The 23,891-nt window shown below is 41.0% G+C and overlaps 5 protein-coding genes across 7 annotated transcripts in view; 2 read left to right on the top strand and 3 right to left on the bottom strand.

Moving 5' to 3' along the window:
* The window catches only part of lrrc7 (leucine rich repeat containing 7), a 120,796-nt gene extending 119,800 nt beyond the window's left edge, over nt 1-996 (bottom strand). The window contains exon 1 of the mRNA XM_056378547.1: nt 574-996. The gene's annotated coding sequence lies outside the window, so the exon portion shown is untranslated. The remainder of the gene's footprint in view (nt 1-573) is intronic.
* A 4,127-nt stretch (nt 997-5,123) lies between these two features.
* On the top strand, nt 5,124-13,676 carry ccdc17 (coiled-coil domain containing 17). The gene is made up of 14 exons (XM_056378625.1): nt 5,124-5,941; nt 6,395-6,434; nt 6,654-6,782; nt 7,623-7,746; nt 7,971-8,109; nt 9,058-9,174; nt 9,335-9,468; nt 9,803-9,961; nt 10,247-10,434; nt 10,576-10,655; nt 10,814-11,029; nt 11,153-11,288; nt 11,704-11,790; nt 11,950-13,676. Exons 1-14 carry the CDS (start codon nt 5,775-5,777, stop codon nt 12,067-12,069), a joined length of 1,836 nt encoding a protein of 611 aa, XP_056234600.1. The 5' UTR covers nt 5,124-5,774; the 3' UTR covers nt 12,070-13,676.
* A 107-nt stretch (nt 13,677-13,783) lies between these two features.
* On the bottom strand, nt 13,784-20,258 carry LOC130171175 (nuclear autoantigenic sperm protein-like). 2 transcript variants are annotated; one of them, XM_056379036.1, is made up of 14 exons: nt 20,065-20,255; nt 19,587-19,637; nt 19,123-19,236; nt 18,675-18,755; nt 18,413-18,516; nt 17,356-17,429; nt 17,209-17,279; nt 16,917-16,990; nt 16,339-16,527; nt 15,931-16,094; nt 15,657-15,734; nt 15,481-15,555; nt 14,682-14,813; nt 13,784-13,987 (listed from the first exon to the last, which is right to left on the bottom strand). In XM_056379036.1, exons 1-14 carry the CDS (start codon nt 20,100-20,102, stop codon nt 13,949-13,951), a joined length of 1,284 nt encoding a protein of 427 aa, XP_056235011.1. In that variant the 5' UTR covers nt 20,103-20,255; the 3' UTR covers nt 13,784-13,948. The 2 variants fall into 2 exon arrangements, with proteins under 2 accessions (XP_056235011.1, XP_056235012.1); XM_056379037.1 differs by lacking the exon at nt 14,682-14,813 and having other exon boundaries at nt 20,065-20,258.
* On the bottom strand, nt 17,436-18,398 carry LOC130171176 (nuclear autoantigenic sperm protein-like). Its single transcript, XM_056379038.1, has one exon. The coding sequence runs from the start codon at nt 18,120-18,122 to the stop codon at nt 17,631-17,633; it is 492 nt and encodes a 163-aa protein (XP_056235013.1). The 5' UTR covers nt 18,123-18,398; the 3' UTR covers nt 17,436-17,630.
* Nucleotides 20,259-21,139: 881 nt separating the features above from the next.
* LOC130171174 (glypican-5-like) overlaps nt 21,140-23,891 on the top strand; it is a 48,180-nt gene continuing 45,428 nt past the window's right edge. The window contains exon 1 of one of the 2 annotated variants that reach the window (XM_056379034.1): nt 21,140-21,453. In XM_056379034.1, the coding sequence (XP_056235009.1) occupies nt 21,276-21,453 (178 nt within the window). In that variant the 5' untranslated portion in view covers nt 21,140-21,275. The remainder of the gene's footprint in view (nt 21,454-23,891) is intronic. The other variant, XM_056379033.1, reaches the window with a different exon arrangement.

The following is a 23,891-nucleotide window of genomic DNA, read 5'->3' as shown; positions in this document are numbered from 1 at the left end:
TCCCTTTAAGTTGAGACTATCCCACTAGAAAGAGCCTCTATGTCTTTCTAGGTTACAGTAGGAAACTGACAGACCACAATCATTTTTCTGGACTAGTGAGACAGTGTGATGCTGCACAGCTCTGATACAGGAGTATAGATGGAGCGTTATGTAATTAATACTCCTCCTCCTATGCAGATACAGTAGACAAGCCTAGAAATCCTGGCCTCAGCTGTAACTGAAGCCCTTAAAGGACTGAAACAGCTCGTATATACAGTGTCATTTTAATCACTCTGGCTCCTATATTCCCCTACAGACCAGCAGCTCTTGACTCAGCTAAAGGCTTTGCATAACTGATACCCTACTGTAAAACAGGCATCCAGTGTAATGTGGGGTTCATACAGTAACACCAAACCCCCTCTACAGCCACGCAGCATGCAGAGAATCTGTCTCTCTCTGTATCACCCACACACACATTAACATACAGCCTATAGACATATCCATTTACCTGTTAGCATGTAATTCAGCGCTGACAAGGACAGGTGACTGGTAAAACCAAGACAGACAGAGAAAAGTGGTGTGGGGCTCTCTTACCAACAAATCCCCCTTCTTCAGGAATCCTTCCTTTCCTCTCCCTTCAGCCGGCTTCTTCCAGCGCTCCAGCTTTCATCTTTCCCGTAAAGACAGCAGGAGGAAGAGAGCGAAGGACTTTAAATAATTGGCATTCCTCTTGCTCTTGTGTTTTCTCTCCTCTCTTCCAGATTTCTCCACAGTCTCCGGGGGGGAAGCGGGAGCATCAGTGATACACTGCCGCGCGCTCCGCTGCAGGAGGCTGGCCGTCAATCACACAGGTAACCTAGGGAACCGCTGGGCCCGTCCCCTAGCCAATGCTGATTGGCCGGCCGAGGGAGAACCAGAAGTCACAAGTCCTCGCAGATCCACAGATGGGTACCGAGAGCTGTGGTGGGATCATGTACAGAGCCAAACAAACAGTACTGGATTGCAGTACTTGTGAACTCTCTTTCTCTCCTCTCAGTCATTCTCTCTCTCTTTTCTCTCTGACTTCAGAGCCTGCTGCTTTATTTTACAGTTGCCTAGCAACACACTGGCATGTGTGAGTGTGAGTGTGTGTTGCGGAGCAGGAGGAGAGATGTGGGAGAGAAAAAGGAGTTCAAGTCCTCAACTCTCTCTCTGTTTCTGTCTATCTTTCTTTCTTTCTCTCTCTCTCTCTCTCTCTCTCTCTCTGTGTCTGTCAGAAGTGTGGATGGATGTTGAATATTTCAGCTCCCAGCAGCAGCAGGACTCTGTCTAATTATTATGGAGGCTGTTGTTGCTTCAGAGCAGCCTGGACTGTATACGCAGCATTGGGAGTTAGTTAAAGGACAATTTCACATTTTTTTTAAGTGTGTCTTAAAACAGTCAGGTGACCATGTGAACACTAAGACAGTATTCCTCCTCCACCTAATGCTTGCACTTAACAAGAGGCTTCAGGAGTCTGAGTTGGACAAATAAAGTGGATAGCCTTCAAAGTTACAGTGTTTAATAAATTCCCTCTGCGTGTGTGTTACTATTTTCCTCTGCCACTCAGCTGTCCGGGGGAAACATAGAGAGGCAATGTTGTACTACAAATACTGTTACTTTGGAAGATCTCTACGATGATTTGTCAAACTCAGTCTATGAAACTTCAAATTATCTTCAAATAAACTTTAAAAAGTGTTTGTACAAAGAACGAGGACAGTGCCCCCCATCACTTACATTTAAAAGGGATCTCTTAATAGCCCGTACGAACATGAGAAATAATTACCAGTAACACCTGTTTCAGTGACATATATGGGCGCCTGACCTTTGCTTTAAGACAGACTTGAAAAATTATGAACTTCTTCTTTAACCCAAAATGGCACAAAATACAGACTCTGCTACAGAGCACCTTAGACTTTAAGGGGTTCTTGCAGAGAAAGCAGTGCTCACTTTGTATCATAAAACATAATTAATAATAAGTTATTTTTAGTCACTTTTCAGTATACTTTATAAAAAGTTTAAAATGTTTCAAGTGTAAATATGCAGAGTGGTACAAAGGGTTCACAAAGGACAAGTTGTTAAAGGTTATACAGAGGTTGAAGGGCAGAGTTCATCATCCTGATGGTCTGAGGGAAGGTGGTTTTTCTGAAGGTCAGAAAAACTGAAGTCATTATTCCTTTATCGCTACCTTACCTCCCCAGAGGCCAAAAAGAAAGCCCCTGAAGTTGTTTCAACAATCTAATCTTTCACATTTACCATAGTCAGTTCACTGTTCAGTTATATGTCCTAGAATTTTGCTTCATATTCATTTATACCTTCATAAATCCCAGCATTAAAGTCAAAATGTTGTTTTAAAAACCCTCCTCACACTCTGTAAATATATTGGCTCTAAAATACTGGAATCAGCTTATAAAACATAAACTCCTCCTATCTTTTCTAAAAAACCCTGAATCCCCACAGGAAATAGCGATGACTTGACCTCAGAGACGGCTGCGACCCTGGTTGTCATATTACATTAATGGGATCGAACTTTACCTAATTTACTTAACCTCTGTATTTCCTCCTACTCGTCATCCTCTCCGCTGCACCTCTCTGTGCAGGAGGAACTTTGGTTCACTGACTGTATAATCTAAAATGTACAAATGACAAATTTAATGTCACTGAAACACAAACAGCACTTTCAAATCACATTCTTCTAATGAGATAATGACTGCGTTTCTTTGATGTGACAATCACTCAGCAGCATTAAAGCAGGTGATGCAACACTCAAGCGTTCAAGGTGGCATCTGATTCTCTGATGAAAGTGGAAGTGTTTGTTTGAAATGACCAAAAAAAACTCTCTCATTTAATCTTTAATTGCAGTGCATGAACTGTTTCAGTTATATCCAAGGTTGAAGAGCTTATGGCACCAAAGGCTGAGCACTGAAAAGACTAAATACTGCTAAATCTACAGTTTGAGGTGCTAGTCCAACCAAAATCTGTCTTTGTGATGTGTGCGGTTACGAAGGATGGAAATGATTTCAGCAGCAGAAAAGTATCAAAACGCTCATAGAAACGTCTCAAACCACTCAAACAAAACCCACGTCTGTCTATTCATGACGTCAGTATGCTCACAATAGACCCACAATGCCGACGCACAGACTGGTTAGTGAAGGTTAGAACTCTGCAATTGTGCACTTTCACTCATTTAAGACCTGCTCAGTAATTGCATTGAAATTTTCCAAACCAAGTGCATGTTAGTTCTGTAGAAAAGTGCACGATGCTGATGTCACTGCAGTGCTGAAGTTGCCAAAACCCTCAGTATAGGAGTAGAGCTGGTTGTACACACAGCTGCCAGCAGGGGGTGCTGTTTCAACTGAATAGAGGATTAAGAATTAAAGGGGCAGGAGAAAAACATACTGTTTAAATGCTTTAATGCTAGACTACACCTGATGGTCAGGAGACAGGAGTACATTTAAAACTGAACTAAGCTCGGCTGATGTAGAAACAGATAAAAAAAAAAATTGGTGTGCACCTGATATGTGACAGACTTGGGTTCGACACGAGTTCACCCCTCTAGATCTGAACACAGATCAGCAGAGTCTCTACGAAGAGGGTGGACGTGTGAAGCTCCTCTCAGAGGAACTGTCCTCATAGAGACTGTCCTTGTAGAGTCCTGAACTAAAATCCTGAGCAGCCAGGTGTTCCATTACCCACCTCTGTTATCTAAGAGCAGAACGCTACAGCAGTGTGGAAACGGTACTGTGTGAGCATTTGAACATAACCTTGTTTGTTTCTCATATCTGGGGAGTTTCATAATCAGGTTTTGTTGGGTTTTATTTTGTTGTTCTTAATGTCAGATTACTGTTTGTTGTCAGAGTGAATGTACTCACTGAGGTCCAGGCTTTTTCTGTTGTTGCTTCAAAGTCAGACATCCACTGCACAGCTGCAGGCATCCTCTCAGAGTGTTCACTCGAGGGTGAGAAAACATCATGCAGCCTGAGCATGTTTATAAAAAGAAAAAAAAAAAAAAAAGAAAGAAAAAGCCATATTATAAATATTCAAAAGGACAGAAGAAAACACATGGGCAGCGTTAGCTTAATGTGGTAACCAAGGGTACTCTACCACTGGAATCCAAAGAGCAGCAATAATTACTTGCCTATAATGAATTTAACAACGTAGAAGCAATAGTATACATGTGGAAATGTACTGCGCTCAGCTGATAGCAAATATGATTATTGTTAAGCACAATTTATGCCTTCTGTAAAGTGAAATCTGACAGGGCTGTGCTCACCAAAACTAGAAATCATAGGAAAACAGTAGGACACAGTCGGTGGAAGGCAGATTCTTTTAATACTTTGATGGTTGAACTCATTCAGAAATCAACCGAAGGTCCGAAGCCAATCACAAAGTCCAGTGTCCCGGTGTTTAGGTCAGTTGTCTCTCTCACAAACTGACTGGACTCGGCTGGGGAACACGGTGATATGACCCTGCTATTCTTTAAAGAAAACAGGCTCTGGTGCCTCCACATGCTGCTGAAAGCTGCTGTGTGTCTAAAGACTGATACTGCAACTCTAACACTACATGACCTTTGTCCATATTATCACTACTTCACATCATTCAGCAATGACACTCTTTTTTTCTCTCTGTTCCACTTCAATTCACTCTGATATAATAAAACCTCTTCCATGAAAGCACTGCTTTTTATTTCATGTACAGCTTGGAAACAGAAGTGTCATGTCCCACAGTCTGTGTCTGACAGGAACATGATGTGTTAATAATATGCATATGTATAACAACAAAAACACACATCACAAACAGATGAGTTTAAATCTATTCAGCTGTATTCCTTGAGTGCAGCCTATAAACATGACCTTTTGTTGGATATGTATTGATTTATAAGGTCTATTTAATATTCATTTAAACCTTTTTACAGGCCACTGAGAGACGCCCAGATTACAATACAAATATATATATAAATGTAAAAACAATTAAGCAATATAAAGTATAATAAACAATAAAAGCAATATATAAAAGCAATAAAACACATAATATAGGACATATTAAGTAGATAAAAAACAATATATGCATATAAAAGTTGAAGCTCAACTAAAACACACACATTATAATGATAACCGGATGAATAATACAGTAAGTAGCAGGTAATACAAATCATACACTTCACACAAGATCATATTTAAAGCCCAGAAAGTCTAAATGTTGTTTCTTTGAGTATTCTTCATGAGCTAAAGCCCCAGATCGTCTTGTGGAATGATTCTCTGTTTATATCCAAGCTGTTTTTCAGAGATTTGAAAACACCTTTAGGCTGTGGATTTAGTTTTGGTGGAAAAGTGTTAAAATAACACTTGTAACAAAATGCCATTGTTCGTGAAGTATGCAGGTGCAAAAGCCGGTACGTTCAGAAGAACTCACCACAGCCTCACAACAAAGTCACTGGCATGGTGACAATTACCAACAAACATAAAAAGCCAGCAACTCAGTAGTGGAGGAACAAACCAAACATGTTTTACAAGCTTTAAATGAACTGAGCCTTCTGTGTAATCTAGAAGAATAATAAGAGGAGTTTGTGGGGTTTTTTTTGTTCTCCTCTCTGCAACAATCTTCTGGGACCTAAATTGTTTTGTGTACGACTCTGAAGTGAGTTATTCCTACTGTATTTCAGTTTATGGGTTGGTTATCTTATTTCATCTTTCTTCTGGCATGTTTTCTTTTTTCTTTTTTTTTTTCAGTTTGGGTTCTTGGTTGGATTCTTTAGAAAACACCAGCTTTGACACCAGATGGAGGAGGAGTTGATCTGTGGAGCCTGCAACATGGTGTTTCGCTCCAATGAACTGCTCGGGAAACATACAGCACTGTTCTGCATCGGTAGCGAGGTCAACGGTGGAGGTGTGGACCCTAAACAGACGAGAACCCCTGATCTTAGTCAGGTAAACACCTCAGCAGGGTAGAAGGTTTCTGGTAACTGAGCGACCTGACCCAACCATACAAACAATTTAAGTGATCAGACGGTTAGAGTTAAATGACTTTGTCTGTAATTAGAGGTCTCATGATTCTGCACATGATCCTTTACTTATTAGATGCTTTAGAATATGAAGTTGTGAACTTACCATGAATATAATGCTCATTGTTGTGAGGGGGTCTTCTGGACAGAAAATGCTTCTGTGAAGAGAGACATGAGAAAAATGAAATGATTGCGCACCAGAGTGTCTCTAAAGTAAGGTCGATTGAGTATAATAAATTTACACAATGAAAATCCAATTTTCACATTCAATTTTTCTGGGGTTTTTTGATAACCAAAACAACCACCAATAAATTCCTGGATTTTTCTTTTTTCTTTAATCATCAACCAAAATGACAAAACCCTAAATTTTAATGCACTTCTGTAAAACTCCACCAGTATGGCCTCAACACAGCTGAATCAACACAAGTATACACAAGTATGTCTAACAAACTTAACATTATAGCTTCAAAAGACATGATTCACTGCTTGACTTCTGCATTGTTCTGCATGTCAGACATAAGAGGTGAACAGAAGTGAGTTCCAGTTTTTTGGTGGATGCTCTCTTTACCAGGCTGGTTATATGCAGCATCTCTGTTACTGTGATTAAGAGACGGATGAATCTAAAAACCTTGTGCCTTTGTGTTTGTGTGTGCAGATGAGGGGTCAGAGGAGGAACGTCATCAGGCGGAGGAGTGTTGACGCCGAGCCAAAGGCAGGAAAAGCAGAAGACAAAGCAGCAAGCAGTCAGACGGACGGAGCTGCTGTGCAAAATCTGACCGACGAGGTAAAACTGAACCACTGCGCTAACCACACTTCACCCATTCTGTGCCACAGCAACGTCGACACCTGAAACACACCGAGCGTTTTCACCCATCCCCTGTCCCCAGTGAGCAGGCATTGTTTTATTATGTAAGAAGTATTTTCAGATACAGTCCAGTTGCATATGTTGCATTGTAAAGATCAACCAGATTCATAAGAACTCAAACGGGATGAAGGTGTCAGTGCAACATTTTGTGTATTTTTGTTGTCATTTTACCAAGCACTGCAGGCATGTCACAGTCTTTGATTAAAAATTCATGTCTGAATATGATTATGTCAGTCATGACAGACTGGAAGAGCAATTTCCAAAAGGGATTAAGCAGGGTATTATATTATACAGACATACAAATATATACACAGCCAAGTATTTTTTTTTTTTTAATCAAATTATATTTCTTTTGTTACATTAAGATTACAACATGCTTTCTCTCTTCTGATGTTCAGTTTCACAAGTTGAGGATGTCCATTGAGGAACATCTGCCAAACCAGTCAAAAAGGAAGACACATACTGAGGTAGGCTCAGTGGTTCTCCCCTTACTGTACTATTCAGCCAATATGGTATATGATAAGCACTGTCACGTATGTCAAGATACTATAAGTGCTCACATTTCTTCTATATTGTAAAAGCTCTTTAATAATAGACTAAGTCCTCATTCAGTGGTGTCAGACTGAGTTACAGGTCACCCATTTTAATGACGCTGGGTCTCAGGGTGACAGAAGAAATGAATTGTCTCACTCCAGGGTGCAACATGTTTAAGAAGCAATGCTGTGCATAAATCTATCCATTTATAAACATGGTCCTTAGGCAAGTGGGTGTCATCTGGGTCACAGTGAGAGACTGAGGGAGATGAGGGAAATGGCGACGCTCCACGAGCGACAACTGGCCCTGATACATGCTCACAACCAGCAGCTGGAGCAGCAAAGAGATGGTGAGGAACAAATGCTATAAGCCGCTTGAGTCCGAAATTCTATGCTGGGAATTAAAGGCAATGTGAGGGCTTGCTCTTAGACTCTGTCTGTGTGTGTGTGTGTGTGTGTGTGTGTGTGTGTGTGTGTGTGTGTGTGTGTGTGTGTGTGTGTGTGTGTGTGTGTGTGTGTGTGTGTGTGTGTGTATGTGTGTGTGTATGTATGTGTGTGTGTGTGTGTGTATCAGAGCTGGCCCAGCAGGTAAGTGTCCTGTCTGAGCAGAGCAACGCAACTCACCTGGAGAGTCTGCTGATGGAGCTGAGAGAGCAGGAGGAGAGGAACGAGGAAACACTGCAACAACTTGCTGAACATCTCCATGCATTACAGTAAGTGTGTGTGCGTGTGTGCGTGCGTGCATTGTATTTAACTGTATAATGTGCACATCTGAACTTTGAACTGCACTTTACTTAGTTCTATATTTGACATAATTTTCCGCTTTGGTAAATACATAATGGTAGCTGTGTGTCTATCTTTGGCTTGATGTACTACTGTCCTTGCAATTTATAATAAGTATATTGATTTTTTTATACATTTAAATTGCTTATATGTCGACCACTATAGAGATTGTCTCATTCCTGGGACCTGTGTGTTTAATGCCTGCCTGCAAACCAACTCTTCTTTGGGTGATAATGACACTGAAGTTGATGATCATAAGTCTTCAAACACATTTCACACACATCTGCAAAGTAACTACAGCTGTAAAATAGTAGTGGAGTGAAAAGTACAATATTTTATTTTAAAACACAGTGGTTCAACACAATGACGGATACATTAAAAGAAGAATAAAATGCAAATACCCAAGTAATGTACAAGCCTTTAGAACTGTACGCAGTATGTAGTGATATCACAAAGGGAGGATTTAGTGTTTCGGTGTCTTGCTCAAAGACAAACCAACAGGATACACAACAGCTTGGAATCCAGAGAGTCCATTTGAGTCTCTAACCACTAACTGTGCTGCCACTGCAGACACAGGTGTATTTTCTTAAGGTGAATTATGTCCACACACATACTTAAGTACAGAAAAATGACGGCCTCTGCAGTGCTCTGCCACCAAGAGTATTATTTTGTGAAATTTGTATGTTTTTTTGAGGCTTGTATGACTCAGAGCATCAATTCTGTGTTTTATTATTCCCGGGTAGTTCCTTCTTACAACATTTGTGGTAGAACAGATTGATTTTGTATTGCAGTTTCTGGCTGGGAGACTTTCCATGGATGTCATAATATGATCTAATTTAGATGATCTACTGTGTTTTTGCTTTTCTTCTTCTTTTCAGTGTGCAAAAGGTCCCTGTACCTGCTGATCAGCCAGATCCGGGCAAGAACAAAAAGATGCATCATGAAAACTACGAGCTCATTTCCTCTGTAGCCGGCCCTCTCTCTACCCAGATAAAGTATATACCTGCATCCATCCATGGGAGATTATTCTAAAACCAACTGGAAGAAAACCCTGTTCCTGTGTCTTCTCTGTCTGGTTGTTTCCATGTGAATATGAATTAATTCTACTGAGCTGCCCTGCTATGTATGAGGGTAAATCGGGTGTCTTTGTTGCAGAGCCTTGCAACAGGCATACGTCCAGTCAGGTGGGTCAGATCCAGTCATTGTGGCACAGATGATTGACCTGCAGTCACAAGCCCAAAGTCTGGAGAAGAACCAATCAGCAGCGTCCACCAAGGCCAGGAAGAAGAGTAAGAATGACGATGACAGAGAGTAAATATGTAGTTCCTGTCACTGTGATACTCTATGTCAATTCTGTTGCACCCAGTGAAACCTTTACTAAATTTACTCTACTTGATATTTCCACATTTCCAATAAATTCTGTACTAATTCCACGATTATTAGATTTTGGTCCAACGTTTCTTTTCACATGATCAGTTATAGAAACTGAAACATAATGAATGCAAAACACACACTGAATTAGAGAATTGTGCCGAAGGGCAACAAAGATGATGATTCTGATACTTAGTTCACGCTGCAGATTCATGGTATAAAACTGAGAGTAAATTACCTTTTGAAGGTGAGCCACATCATTGTCATCCTCGTTTCCAGAGTTGAAGCCTTGTCAGCGGTGTCCGAGCCTGGAGTTGCTGGTTTTGGAGCAGGAGAACCAGAGGCTGGAGGAGGAGATCCTCAGGATCCAGCTGGCCAGAGAGAGAAACCATGACTATGAAGGTGGCCGTTGTAATAAAGCACAAAGCTCTTATTTTCAATGTTTTTCACAAGTAATTCGTGGCTGAATGCGTGAGTACAGTCCAAAAATCAAGCAGTTTTTAAGTGTTGTTAACCTGCTGATGATGGGGATCACCAAAGTCAGGAAACTTTAATTAAGACATTTTAGATCTACAGGCAAAAGCTCTCTGACTTGCATAAACTAAACACTGCTGTGCACTAGAAAAATTAATGGGTCAGTAGTAGTCATACAGGTTTGCTGTTAGTTAAGACATGTTTTGTTTGCATGCTCTGCAGCAGCAGCAGCGAGGACTGAGCTCAGGCTGATTCAGAGGGAGAATCTCCAGCAGCTTTCCAGTTTACAGGCAGAGATGGAGAGAGGCAAAGAATCTCCCTGGCCCTGGAGACAGCCTCCTCCTCCACCTCCACCTCCCCGTCCACTCCCACTCCAAACCAAGACTCACATTCATGCACCTCTTTCACTGGTACATAATTTGCAATTCAGTCAAGCATGTTTATGAAGTCAGCTTTTGCAGCTAAATCCTCTAGATTAACGACTGCTCAGTAATAATTTACTGACAGTTTTTGACAGTTGTTGTCCGTCATGATTAAATAATAATCTCCAGGTGAGGTCCTGCTCCTCTCTGTCAGGAAGAGGCAAGATGGACCCACTGGACTCTCTGGATCCAGCACCCTACAACCCAGCGTCAGTTTAATTCTCCACACCACCCACACACACACACATCCATCCATATATATATATATATATATATCAATCATATCAAATCCTCTACAAATCTGTCAGTGTTGCAGCCCTCTTACCTTTCTTGAAATTAAAGTAGATAACATCCTCTGGTCTTTCAGAGCTGGTTTTGTGGTTTTCTTTGACCTGGTTCTGGGACTTGATGCCTCTCTGAAGGCGTTGCGTCTGGTAGCAGCTGTCTACTCAGAGGGTCTGCAAGTGGGACCTCCGACTCCGCTGCCCCCTGTCCAGTGCCTTCGGGGAGTATCCCTGCCTTACAGTCACGGCCTCACCCCTGGAAACTGTGCACTCCTGTCAGTCAAACAGCCTGCACCCAGGTAGGGGCACCACCTAAAGAAAAGAAATAGTATAAATATGAGTACATGCACCTGCAGTTAGCATGTTGTAGTCTCTAGTTTCATACATGTATAATACCCCCCTCCCCCCCAACTCCCCTGCAGGATCCAGCCGTCACCCTCCCTCTGTCTGGTGGTGGAGGTGCAGGCAGCAAGCAATCTGGATGTTTATAACCAGGAGGTGTTCAAAATGGCGTCCTGTGGCTGGACACAACTGGAACTCTTTGATCAATACAACCAGGTCCATCTGCATATTCAATGACATGTTTATACATGTTTATATTATTAATGGTGGAAACTGATTCTACACCAGCAGAATATGTCGAATACTAGAATAAGGCCTGGCCTCTCATTTGTAGGTTCACAGTCATTATTCACCACTTATTAATCAAGTGGTGTATAATGGCTGTGGGCCTAAATAGTAATTCTTTATTTATTTCAAGACAAAATGTTTAAACCTCTGCACCTCACCTGCAGGGGTATTTAGGAAATTGACTGCACCATCTGGCAGAGCTTAGTCTTAATCATCCGAGTCTAAAATGATCTGAAAATCACCATCTGCTATTTTTGTTCATATGCACACTTTAACCATATTGAACCATTACTGAATACTCTGGCTTATGTGTTACAATGTTTTATTTTCTCAACTCCAACAGCTTCGTAGCGGCCACTGGAGGGTGCCAGTGCGCAGGCTGCCTATTAAACCTTCACTAAGCATTGCCCAGCTCAACTCAGTACCGCAGGTATGTGGACACCCAAGATTTATCAGGTTCAACCTACCTGTGCCATTAGCATTAAAAATATGAAATTTGAGCAGTTGTTTTTACAGGCTTTTTGGTTTATGTTGAAGCAAGGTGGTCAATTATAGGCCTGACTGTGTTTGTTTTTTCTGTAAACTTAAGGTGGGCAACATGGAGCTGTGTGTACGTTTGGTCAATGGTCGAGATGGAGACGTGCAGACCCTTGCAAAGCCTGACCCGACCAGCACCGGGCACTATAAATACCCAGCTGTGGTAGGTTAAGAGGGGACTTAAGAGGGGATCCAGTTTTTTTAAAAAAATAGTCAATTTAACTGTTCTGTACTAGAAGCCAACTTATTGGAAGCAATTATAGCTAAATAATTTTGTTTTGAGTTATGCACAAGAGACAGGGTAATTGGAGTCATTTGATCATTGCTGCAATGTAAAGAAAGATCCTCTTTGTCATCTTTACGCATAAAAGTGTCACTACTGATAAGTCTACATATGTACGAAGATTTTGTACATTGTAAATCCTCTATAGAGAAAAGGCAGTACAGCAATGTATTACAGGAAATGCAAGTAATGGTTTTCATAACAACTTACATATTACATACATAACATATTTGGACAAACAAATGCAATTTTACCCTCGACAACAATACGAGTGTCACCTATGGATTCTGTGTCTTTGGAAGCAAGTGCATGTTACTTTTTTTATTTTATTTTTTTTTAATGTGCTGTTGGGTTTACCTCATGTCTCCATACAGGTGTCCCCTCTCCCTGCGACTGTCCACAGAAATGCATCACTGCCGGTTTCAGCTCCACCGCCCACAGGAGCAGATGAGCTCTCCTCCCTGCTGACCTCGACTGATCACAGAGACCCTCCACCCACAGATGAAGCCAGTCACAGTTGAAAGAGACAGACATGGCATGCAGAAAACATCTTTACAATGAGGGTTTATCAGATATGTCAAATGTCAAACTTTGATTACCTTGCAAAAGTGTAAACAAGGGCTCCTCTTACTTTCCTTTTGGTGCAGTTGAAAGACGCAGGGGTCCACAGTTGAAGCGGAGATATACAGGACAGCTCGTAAGATGAATTCAGCAGCACATTGATGGAAAAGAGCACATGAAATTTAACAATGTCCTACATTAAAATTAAGCGGTACATACGGACAAAAGTAAATTTGACATCTGTGACCAACCATAAATCAACTGAAACAAAATTAATCAATCAACTGAAGTGTCAAATGCTCACAAGGTCCTTGAACCCATGGTGATGTTTTCAATTTCTTTTATTCCCCCTACAGTCTAAAACTTAATGTTCAATTTACCATTTTAGAAGATTCTAAGAAAACCAAAAATATACATTTTAAAAAAAGGTCAGGTTTTGTGGTGCTGTGAGCCCAGTTAGATGATTGACAATCATTGCAGATTGTCTGCATATAGACTGTAGCAGCTTTTGTTGGGTTGGAGCATTCACTCAGTTATTGTACACTCAAATTACATAGAGAAATTCTTGTAGCAAAAAGCCTATCAACTAGAGATATTCTCAATTTATGACGTTATTACATATTTGCTGTATGAATATCATTAACCCGAGTAACTTAAAGTAAGACGACACATTCAGGTGTGGCCACGAAACTATCAGTGCACATTTAATTTCTTCTGACAGGAAGAGCTGCAGTCAGTGTTTGTCCCACAAGTGCTCCTTCATTGATTATCCTGAAGGTCACGGTGGGGTAGGGCGGGCCAATTTCTAACCACCAATTAACCTAATGTGCATATCTCTGGATAGTGGGAGGAATCCTGAGTACCTGGAGGGAACCCACATAGGCACGAGAACATGGAGACTCCACACACAGAGGCCCCAGCCCACCGAGTCACAAGTGTATCATGTTCAAAGTGGCCAAAAAGTCTTTATAAATTTAAAAAAAAAAAAAAAAAAAAAAAAAAAAAAAAAAAAAAAAAAAAAAAAAAAAAAGTGCAATACAAATTTACATCTGCAAATTCTTTATTTTCTTTTACTACAAGTATACAAAACTGGACAGACAAATCTATGAAAATGGATCTTATTTACAAAACAAAATTGCTGAGGGTGGAGAGGGGCTGGACAGGCATGCTGTGCTGGTTTTGAAGATCAGGAAAGAGACATGGTACGTCACGCTGAAGACTGGACAGAGGCTGACTGGTTGGCAGGCTACAGGAAACAGACAAAAAGAAGGGCACTTAACATTACAGCAGAACAAGTGCATGTCTGTCCTCATCAAGAGAATTTTTCCAGATTGCTGGTTTGTCATGGAAGGCTTTGTAAGAGCTCTCACCACTGCAGTTCTCTCTAGTAATAAATGATTCTTTTCCTTTTGCAAACAGCAGCGCAGACAGCATTTATACAGAGAGATGTGAACTTCAAGTGATGCAAATAGCAATGCAATTTGTTTGGAGTCCAGTCTGACAATTTAAGACCGCATTAACTTCCAACCATGGTAACAGCTGGTGCTACGTCTCTAGTTAAGAGGTGTCCTGTGAATGAATAGTATCGTTTGCTTCTATACAGATGAAAACCACTTCAAGAATTTGAGAAGTTGAGTTTAGCTGTAATGTCTAGTCATTTCTGTACATTTAGCAAAAACAGGTCCCAGACATGCAGTTTCATTGCATTTACCAACCTGTATCAGTTAAAGCATTGACTTTAATGACTCCTCCCAACTTCCTAGGAGGCAATTATGTACTTTTGAGTTGGATTTAAGAGGCTGCCTATCCACTTTTACAGATACTGGAAAACAACCTGAACCTAAAATCAAATTAAAAATACAACTGGAAACCATAAGCACGTCACAACACAAACCGAGTGTTGTTGTGCAAATGTATCAGTACATAAGCCTATCACTCGCCTCCTGTGATTTTCCCTCCTGGACTCCATTGCCGTTGCTGGCACTAGAGTCACCGCTGCCATTAACTGTGGCTTCCTGTTTCGCTTGTTTAGCATCAGTGTCCTTTACTGGGCTCTCCTCCTCTGGTTTCCTCTGTGTAGAAACATAAGAGCAGGACAAGGGGGTGGAACAGGAGACTGAAGGCTTCTGTACACAACCTTTCAGGTTGACATTTACAACAGTGCAAATGAAACCGAAGTTGACATAAGCAGCCATCACCAATTACGTCACAATTTAAATTAATCATGCACAAGTCAGCCCATAATCAAAGTTTAATTTCTTGGATTAAGTTCCACCATAATGCAGTCACCTACAAACACACACATGCCACAACTACACTACAGGAACCAACACAAGTCACACTTCAGTCACTGCACAGGTCACACAAAAGCCACAACACATCAGCAGAAAGCCATAACGACATCCCTACAACCAAAGCAGGCAAGCACACAGACCTTACAACATAAAGTGGGAGTACATGGCCAGTTTCAATGATACAGATTATAACTCCAATATGTAGTTAGTTGTGAGGGGTTTTTATTCCTCCAACAGTTACTACATGACAGATCTGAGATTCATTCTGTCCAGCAAATAGAAGTGCAGCATCATTCGCTGTTTGGCCGGACTTCCATCCCTGATGTGTCAGTTTTATCTGACAGCAATCATGATGAGAAAAAAAAAAAAATTTATAAATAAATAAATAAATAAATAAACAAACCTTATTAACAGGAACCACCGTTAAGGGATTAGTAGGTCTCACCTTTTTCCTGACAAGGTGGGAGATGTCTGAGACTGCTTTGGAAGATGAAGCGCTGTCAGATGATTTAACTGGAATCTGAAATAGAAAGTTTGGTTTGATTGCTTTCATGGGGGGGGGGTGACATTTGGCTTTTTAAAGACATTTTAGGTTAATGTGCATCAATCCCATGTCCTTACCTGGCTGGCTGTTGCAAATGCTGATGATGATGGGCCCCCGTTTTCACATAGGAATGCTGTTGAGGTCGAGGCACCGCCCTACAAGAGGGTAGTCAGTTACCCAGAGCAAAGGTTGCAACTTTTGATGCCGTTTGCACATTTATGCCACATTCAAGTAAAACCTCCTGGTAAATTTCAAACACCATCAGCACAAAGTCTGGCAAGCTAAAATATAAAGGGTGAACTCTCATGTTGAGGAAATGGTTTAAACCTGGGCTGATGAAAGTCTACCTACTAGTGTTTGCTGGATGGCCTGGGAGGCAGTGCTGGCAGTTCTCTGGCTCTCCTTGGCATCCTCCACCTTTTCCCTGATGTCTGGCAGAAGCTGCTTCAGCTCCTCCATCTCATTCTTCTCTTCTGCTGCTCCATCTGCTGCATCTATCACCTCCTGCAACATGGCTGTACACAGACAACGGACGGGTTTAACAAGAAAAACATGATACAGAAGCGTTACCTGGATAAATGCAGTCAGTTGCCATCTTGCTAAACTTAAGAGCGACTGAGTATCTTCCAAAGAGATGTCACACTCTTCCAACCACCTGCCAGTCAACTCATTCTTAAATGAGTTAGACCTGAAGGTTATGTGCACAAGAAGGCCACATTTCTAAAAACATTAGTGCCAAGACAAAAAAATAAATCTTACCCAGACGGGTCTCGATGACTTTTATGGAGCTGTTGTAGTGCTGGATGGCCTGGCTGTACTGGTCCATGTAGCACAGTGTGGCGGCGACATGGTAGTGGGTCTCAGCCAGGAGACGACTGTGGGGAGACAAGTGCTTCAGCTGCAGGGTAAGACATTCCTGGAAGTCTTCTAGAGCCTGGGGGTAGTTACCTGGGGGAAAGACACATTTAGTTTTTTGCAAACTGTAGCATGTTGTGTTTTCATCTGTATGCAATTGTATTTTTAGCCCTACACACATTGCAGCCTCTTCACACCATTTAATGATAAGAAATCAAAGCTTCAAAAACAGTAAATCCCTTAAGGCCCCAGTCATGTGTACAAACTATTAGATTGGCCCCCCCTCACAAAGTGTTCATGTTGATGAACAAACCAAATGTTAATCAACAAATGTTGATTCGATTCAGTTAACCTCTAAGGTTCCACAGGAAGCCATGTACATGTTTTAATGCAGAGAAAACTGAGGGTAAAAGCTGGGCCCCCTTATGAAAGGTGACAGTGACAAGTCTGTCTTGATATTCAGTCTGCTGTTAGAAACATACCTGATTCAGTACTGACTTCTCCGAGTTTCAGATATGCCTGGGCTGCCATCAGCTGCTCGTCTTTGCTCTCCTTTCTGGAAGAATAATGATATTAACAGGCAATTTTACCTCATTGTCTCACATCCTCAAGCAGGATTAGGGCCCTTAAGTCTGGATGCAGGTAACAAGTAGCCTTCTTGAATTCACATGTTCAGTATAAAGCTTTCTAATAATTTCTTACATGTTGACATACTTAATTTTGAGCCATTGTTCTTAGTTTATCATCAACTTCATCTTGTAGAGTTGTCATTACCTTTTAAAGATGACTTTAGCCACCTCCAGCATCTCCCAGGCCAACTGCAAATTCCCAACTTCCTCCTCATCCTGAAAGGCAGAGAAGGCATGTCAGAAATGAACATATTCACAATTATGTCCAAGACTTCCATGTATGGAAACTCACTTTATCTTGTCCATTTTTTTCTCCATCCTCCTCGTCATCATCATCATCATCGTCATCATCATCATCGTCATCATCTGTGGAAAAAACAGGAGGATAATTACAAAGAGCTAGACACTCATTTTTCTAAAGTGCACCTTCAGTAGAAAACCAAATGCAAATGTGCTCGGAAAATGGAAAAAAATGTGCAGTTTACACTTGCTCCAGTGCATTCCCCTTCACCTTTTGCAACACCTGTTAATGATGACCAGTCTGTATTAAGCAATACCAAACTTGTGTTACACCCATCCACACCAACAGTGCTCAGTATCTAGAGATCTACTGCCCTCTGCTTCCTCTTCGTTCTGTTCAGCCTCTGGTTTGGATTCCTTATCCTTCGCCTCTCCATTCTGCTCTTTAACAATTTGTACCTTCGCCGTCACATTTTCCTTTCCAGGAGATCCAGTAGGACTTTCTCCCACACCATTCACAGGAGCACCCGGGGTCTTCTCGGCTCCATTCGCTGTGGTTTCCTGGACTGAACTCTTCTCTTGCCCATTCACAGGGGAGTCCGATGTTTTCTCTGATCCATTCACGTGTTTGACTGGGCACTCTGCCACACCATTTTCTTTTTTCACCTCAGCAGGGCTCTTTGAATCTTCAGACTTCAGCTTGTTGTCAGCTGCCACAGTCTCTTCCTTCTCAGCCATTGCATCATAGACCTGCTTTCGTAGCTCATCTCTAGTTTTTTCTGCACCAGTGTCACATGAGAAAACTGAGTTTTCTGACATTGATATTAACTTGACAATTCAACTCGCATTCATTTTGTATTCCAATACCATCTTACTGTATCACACTGTAGTGTTGTATGTAGGCAGTCAAGTCTTTTAGACCCCTTTTTATGAGCTGGGGTTTACACATGACTAAAAGAGTTGTTCTAACCTAACCAGAAAAGCCACTTTTAATATAAACTGAATTAATTTAGGGAAATGTAATCAAAATTTTATACTAGTATAGTCATTTGTCTATATGAAAAACTCTTACCCCCTTAAGGATAATCAGAAAAGTGTATAACACTGACCATCAAGGTTGTTGGCACTCTCAATATTTGAGTTAGGCTGCTCCTCTTCCTCCGATTCTTCTGGGACTCCCTCCAGGGCATTACCAAGTACACTGTTCTCCATTCTAACCAAAACACAAAGGGATTTATCAGGTTATCCAAAGTAAACAGAGATACTGCTTGCAGGGGAAGGCCAAAGATTTTACTCTGAACCCAATTTAATAACAAAAAAAAAAAAAAAACCAACACACACAAATTACCCTAAAGCAATGCATCAACCAACCTGGCAAGCTCCAGTAGGGACTTCCCACACAGGAAGAGGGCCTCTCCACACTCATCTGCAGTGTCCCCATACTTCGCCGCCCTGGCAGAGACAACACACAAGTGTTTAGTGGAGAAGATTTTGATGAGTACTGTCTAATATTACATAATTTAAAAAAAACATCACAACAATACTGGAATGTAGTTATAAATAAAGGTATGATATGATATGATAGGTATGATATGATGGTATGATCTCAATAAGCATTTCAGGGTTAGTGTAATTTCCAAATCGGGTAAACAAACTTTCACTTTCAGTGTAACCAACACACATCCAGAGTGTATGATCCTCAGAAAACAGCCAGAGAATTAGTGAACAGCTATCTTTCATTACAAATATTCATATTAACAGTGATCGTTTTTTTTCCGCCATGTAAAAAAGTGACAGCTCTCTTCCCTCAAATACTCACAGCATGCTACAGGCTTCCTGGAAAACACCAACAGCAGAGACAATGTCTCCCATCACTAGATGTCTGTTCCCCGTGCCAATCAGTTTCTTTGCCTCCTCCATGACGTCCACAGAGCTGCAAGGAAAGGAAAAAAATAAAGTACACATGATGATTGTAACTTTTTTTGTAGAAAAAGAACTAAATCACAAATTTTTTCTAGTGTATTTTCAAGGCCAGATTCTACTTTTCAACACAGCTTTAAACTTTGTTAAAGATGTCACTATATTTTGAATGCAAATCTGTTCTTCCTTTATTATTAAGAGTTGATCGTAATATCCATTTATAATCGTTAGTGCTGTGATGAAATGAAAGTTTATTTTGATGAAAGAAAATCCTGTGGGTGGGTGGTGGTGGGGACACACGCACGCCAAGTGTTGCCTAACAATGTGAACAAATGCAGCGGAGTTTGCTGGGGGGGTACTCACCTGTCTGCAGCAGCTGATGATGATGATGATGAGCACGGCTTCTCCTCCACACTGCAAAAGTTCAAACTTGAGTTTAGTCAACGCCAAAAAAAAAAAAAAAAAAAAAAAAAAAAAAAAGTCACCTGACCAGACCCTCAAGCGCAGCCAGTGTCGACACTCCGAAGTTTTACCGTTGGCTCTCTGAGTTTACGTCCGGAGACGTTAGCTGTATTGTTGTTAGCGCCGTATGGTGGTTAGCCATCTAGCTGAGCTGACTGGTGTTCGTTAACAGCGTTTGCAGCCACCATAAAGAGCTGTTAACCATGCTGTTACTTTAATAGTCGCCATCACTGACTGCACGTTTGTATAATCCATATCTTCCAACCAATACTAAACACAGTAGGTCGCACACGTTAGCTTAAAGGCTAAATGCTAGCTAGCTGTGTTTTCCCAGCGTACGTTATAGTGACTGCAGAGAGAAATTACAAGCGACTCTTACCTCCCAGAGCTGGACGCGGTGGACGTTTCCTCTGGCATTTTTTCAGGACAATAGGAGAGACGGTGGAAAGAGGAAAACAGGCAGTGTGGTGCGTCTGTGAATGAAGTACAGATAGACCTCCTGTAAGAGTCCTTGTTGGCGCGCTTAAATAGAGAAAAGAAGGGTTTCTATTTCCGCCTAACTTGGAACGCGGGAGATTGAGTTTAAAGGGGCCGCAGCACGTATCATGATGTGTTCAACGCCCGTGGGAAAAGTACAGGTCCTTTAAACGTTACATACCAGTATTGTTTCAAAAGAAACAAAAACAGTCTGCAGTCATTATATACTGTTGGGTTCACAAAACTCAACACCACACTGGAATAGGGTTTAATAGCTTTTAGGTGGTTAAAAACCTTTAGATACAAGAAGACGTAGGCCTACAAATCTTTTAATCTTAGGCAGTATTTCACAGCTGTAATTAATTAACCTGACCTGGACCCAGATAAATAAAATGGAGAAAGGTGAATGGATTGTCGGATGGTTGGATAAACCATCTAAAAAATGATATAATAACAATAATATATAAGTAATGTAAGTTAAAAATTAAAAGTAAAAAATAATTGGTCGCTTGGTGAGTGTATATTGAATTTTGTATTATTATTTTTTCAATCAGGAGCTGTTAATGACTGCTTTCACACAGAGTGACCAGCAGGTGGCAACAATCCTCCACTTTTAAACCATGTCTTCCACTGATTCCGCTTCACTGGTAACAATCAGTCAAGTTTAATGGACCCAATTTGCAGGAGTAACTGTTTTAAAATGAAAGATAGGCTTTACAAAATAAATAAATAAAAGTACGACCCCATAGCTTAGTGAAATGTGAGTGAATTGCTCTTATTCCTTATGATTGTTATGACAGACATGCTTTTATTGTGATGTCTGTTCCTTGACTGTAAAAAGTTTTTGTCACCATTGCGATAACTGCTCTACAGCCACAGCCACACGTTCTCAAACTAAAGAGTATTTAGAAGAGCTGTGAGCGCACATGTCAATTAAGTAATTGAGCTGGAGTGAGTGAGGGAGTGAGGGGGAGGAGGGCGCTCAGTCTGACTGTGGGCTCCAGACGGACTCACAGGCTGCAGATGAAGTTTTCAGTCGCACTGCGCCGGACGGGACTCTCTGGGATTCATATTAAACATCCAGACTCTCTATCTTCTGACTGAGATGTTGCGATGTTCCGTGCAGCCTTACAAAACGTGGACTTGTTTTGGGTGATTTTGCTGTATTTTGTTTTCCTACCGGGGACCGGCTGTAGATCAGCCGATGCAGACAGCTGTCATGAGGTGAAGACAGCCTACATGATGCGCCAAATAGGCCCGGTGGAGCTGGTGCCAGACACACCGGGAACAGGTCAGTCAGTCCCTTTGGAAATATAATAGCATAGATTTTTATAAAAGTTGTAAAAAAAAAAAAAAAAAGAAACCTGGAATACACAGAGGCGGGATGTCACTTAGTACATTTACTGAAGCTCTGTACTTGGATATCACTCTGAGGCAAACTTTCAATCCCACCATGTTTCTAAGTAAAATACAAACCTTTTACTCCACTATATTTATTTGACAGCAATTAACTTCTTAATTTGCAGGTGGAGATTTTAAAATCAAAACACATGATGCCTTTATAAATTACAATGCAATGTAATAAATAAAACCAATGAGCAATTTATTCAAATGAGCTCCACCTTGACCGCCCCTACATCAAATTGTTGTATGCATATCAGTGTAGCCTATAGGTAACAATGATCCAATATGTAATTTATCCTTATATAACAGTAGTAGGGACATTCTTCTGTATGGGCCAATGACGTGTTCATTTATGATTAAGTACATTTTGCTGATAATACTTATGTACTTTTATTTATGTAAATATAGGACTTATAATTGGCTATTTTTGCAAAGTATTCCTTACTTAGGCAAACGGAATCATATTCGTCATTCACTGCTGGAAATACATATGGCCACTACTAACCACAGTAGTATTAAAGTTAATATCGCTCCTGCATTGAAATCAATGATACTTATAAAACATTTTGATTGAAACATGTGATTGTGACTTGTGGCCCACACAGGGTTTAGACCCATAGCTTTAAAAATGCAAGCTCAAATTCCAAATATTAGAGATCATCACTGTGCTGCATGAGCCAACACCTAATGGAGAGAGGCTATTTCTGTTGAAAACTAACCTAAATAGTGTGGAACACATATATAGATCTCCTAAAAACACGCTTGGCTATAAGTGGCGGTGTTAAGATGCTGTTTTCTAAATGTGAATGCCCATTTTAGATTTTCCTTTGGCTTAAGCGAGTCTCTTTGCACATTATTACTGACCTGCAGACTGCTGCAAGTGTGCAACCATTTCTTAATTGCTGAGTTCATGGAAGATCGTCCTTTTCAGCAAAATGGCACCCAAAAACAAAACACAGAAAGGTGGTTTTTGTGAAGGTGCAGATCATATTCATATTATATAACCAGCGGACATAAGGTAGTCTCTGCTGGACCTCAGTAGATGAAACTCATGCAGCTGCAAGAGAGGGAAAAGACACTGTTAGATTCATTTAACTTAAGGTAACCAAATAAGGCATTGTAATATTTCTATGATGTCACTGTTATTACTGCGCTGACTGGCAGTGCGCCTTGTGCTTGTGATTGTTAACAGCTAGTTAACAATATAGAGTGGTGACCTTAGCAGTCTTTGGCAGAGTTGTCTGCTAATTATAGATAATTACGACAGCAGAGTCTTTGCACCAACTCTGAACAACATCTCTGAGTCTTTTCATCTGGCGTTCATTGATCTGCTGTGGGCCATGGATGAATTAGCCTGAGAAAGATTTCATTTAAAGTAGGTTTTCCACAAGTGACTGACTGCTTTCTTCTTGACTAAGACAAGGACACAAACACTTGCACCTGACTGGACATTTTCTTCTCTGATTTTAACAAACAAACTGAAAAAGTTTGTTCAGGAAATGCTGTAAGATTTCTATAAAACTATCAATGGAAATTGCCTATGGATAGTTGAGCTTGAAGTGTCATCAGAGTGTGAAAATAGCAGTTTCAGTTCTTTTTTCAGACTTTAATCTTGTTTACGACTTGTAGTCTGACTGTAGTCAGGCCCCCAACCAACCTACTGTGCTAACTGCAAATGAGGAATGCACCATTATTACCGTTATCTCAGTAATGTATTCCATGGTCAGCCAGAGCTAATAGCTCAAAGTCTGACACAGATCTGTGTGTGTGTGTGTGTGTGTGTGTGTGTGTGTGTGTGTGTGTGTGTGTGTGTGTGTGTGTGCGTGCGTGTGTGTGTGTGTGTGTGTGTGTGTCAGGTCAGACGTAGGTGAACGGTCCATTTCTCTCATCTCCCTCTCTTTGCCTTGATCTCAGTCAGCTGCTTGACAGCTTGGCTTACAGCAGTCCACCAAAGTCAGACCGCTTCGCGTGCGCGCACACACACACGCGCACACACACACACACACACACACAAACGCACACACACACATATACTCCTGTGTGAGTGGTGAAGTGTTGCCTACTGTGCATGTCATCATGTCAGGTCCCAACAGGCTCATTGTAAAATTATTTTTGTGTGTGTTGTCATAAAGCCTTGTGCATGAAATGCTTTTAGGTCCCTAAATGGATTAACTAACTTAACTGATTAAAATGAAAGAATGTCTTGTTGGTGAGTTATTTAGTGATAATATGCAGGAAAAAGTATTTCCATGAAGCTTAAAACAACTTGTAGGAAACAAGTCTCTAGCTCTGAGTGTCTATTGGTGGAATTCATTCTGGACCTCT

The sequence above is a fragment of the Seriola aureovittata genome, chromosome 6, assembly GCF_021018895.1.
Source record: "Seriola aureovittata isolate HTS-2021-v1 ecotype China chromosome 6, ASM2101889v1, whole genome shotgun sequence".
Classification (NCBI taxonomy): Eukaryota; Metazoa; Chordata; class Actinopteri; order Carangiformes; family Carangidae; genus Seriola; species Seriola aureovittata.
Note: the sequence above shows the minus strand (reverse complement) of the source record. Positions and strands in the feature narration are given on the sequence as shown.

Excerpts from the sequence above, each read along its gene's own strand:
- ccdc17 (XM_056378625.1), top strand. The coding sequence starts at position 5,775 with ATGGAGGAGGAGTTGATCTGTGGAGCCTGCAACATGGTGTTTCGCTCC. Across the intron at positions 6,435-6,653 it reads ATCAACACAAGTATACACAA|ATGAGGGGTCAGAGGAGGAA; the intron begins GTATGTCTAACA and ends TTGTGTGTGCAG. Across the intron at positions 7,747-7,970 it reads GCTGGAGCAGCAAAGAGATG|AGCTGGCCCAGCAGGTAAGT; the intron begins GTGAGGAACAAA and ends TGTGTGTATCAG.
- LOC130171175 (XM_056379036.1), bottom strand. The coding sequence starts at position 20,102 with ATGCCAGAGGAAACGTCCACCGCGTCCAGCTCTGGGAG. Across the intron at positions 16,528-16,916 it reads AGAAGTCAGTACTGAATCAG|GTAACTACCCCCAGGCTCTA; the intron begins GTATGTTTCTAA and ends TCTTTCCCCCAG. Across the intron at positions 14,814-15,480 it reads CCCACCTTGTCAGGAAAAAG|AGGAAACCAGAGGAGGAGAG; the intron begins GTGAGACCTACT and ends GTTTCTACACAG.
- LOC130171176 (XM_056379038.1), bottom strand. The coding sequence starts at position 18,122 with ATGTCAGAAAACTCAGTTTTCTCATGTGACACTGGTGCAGAAAAAACT.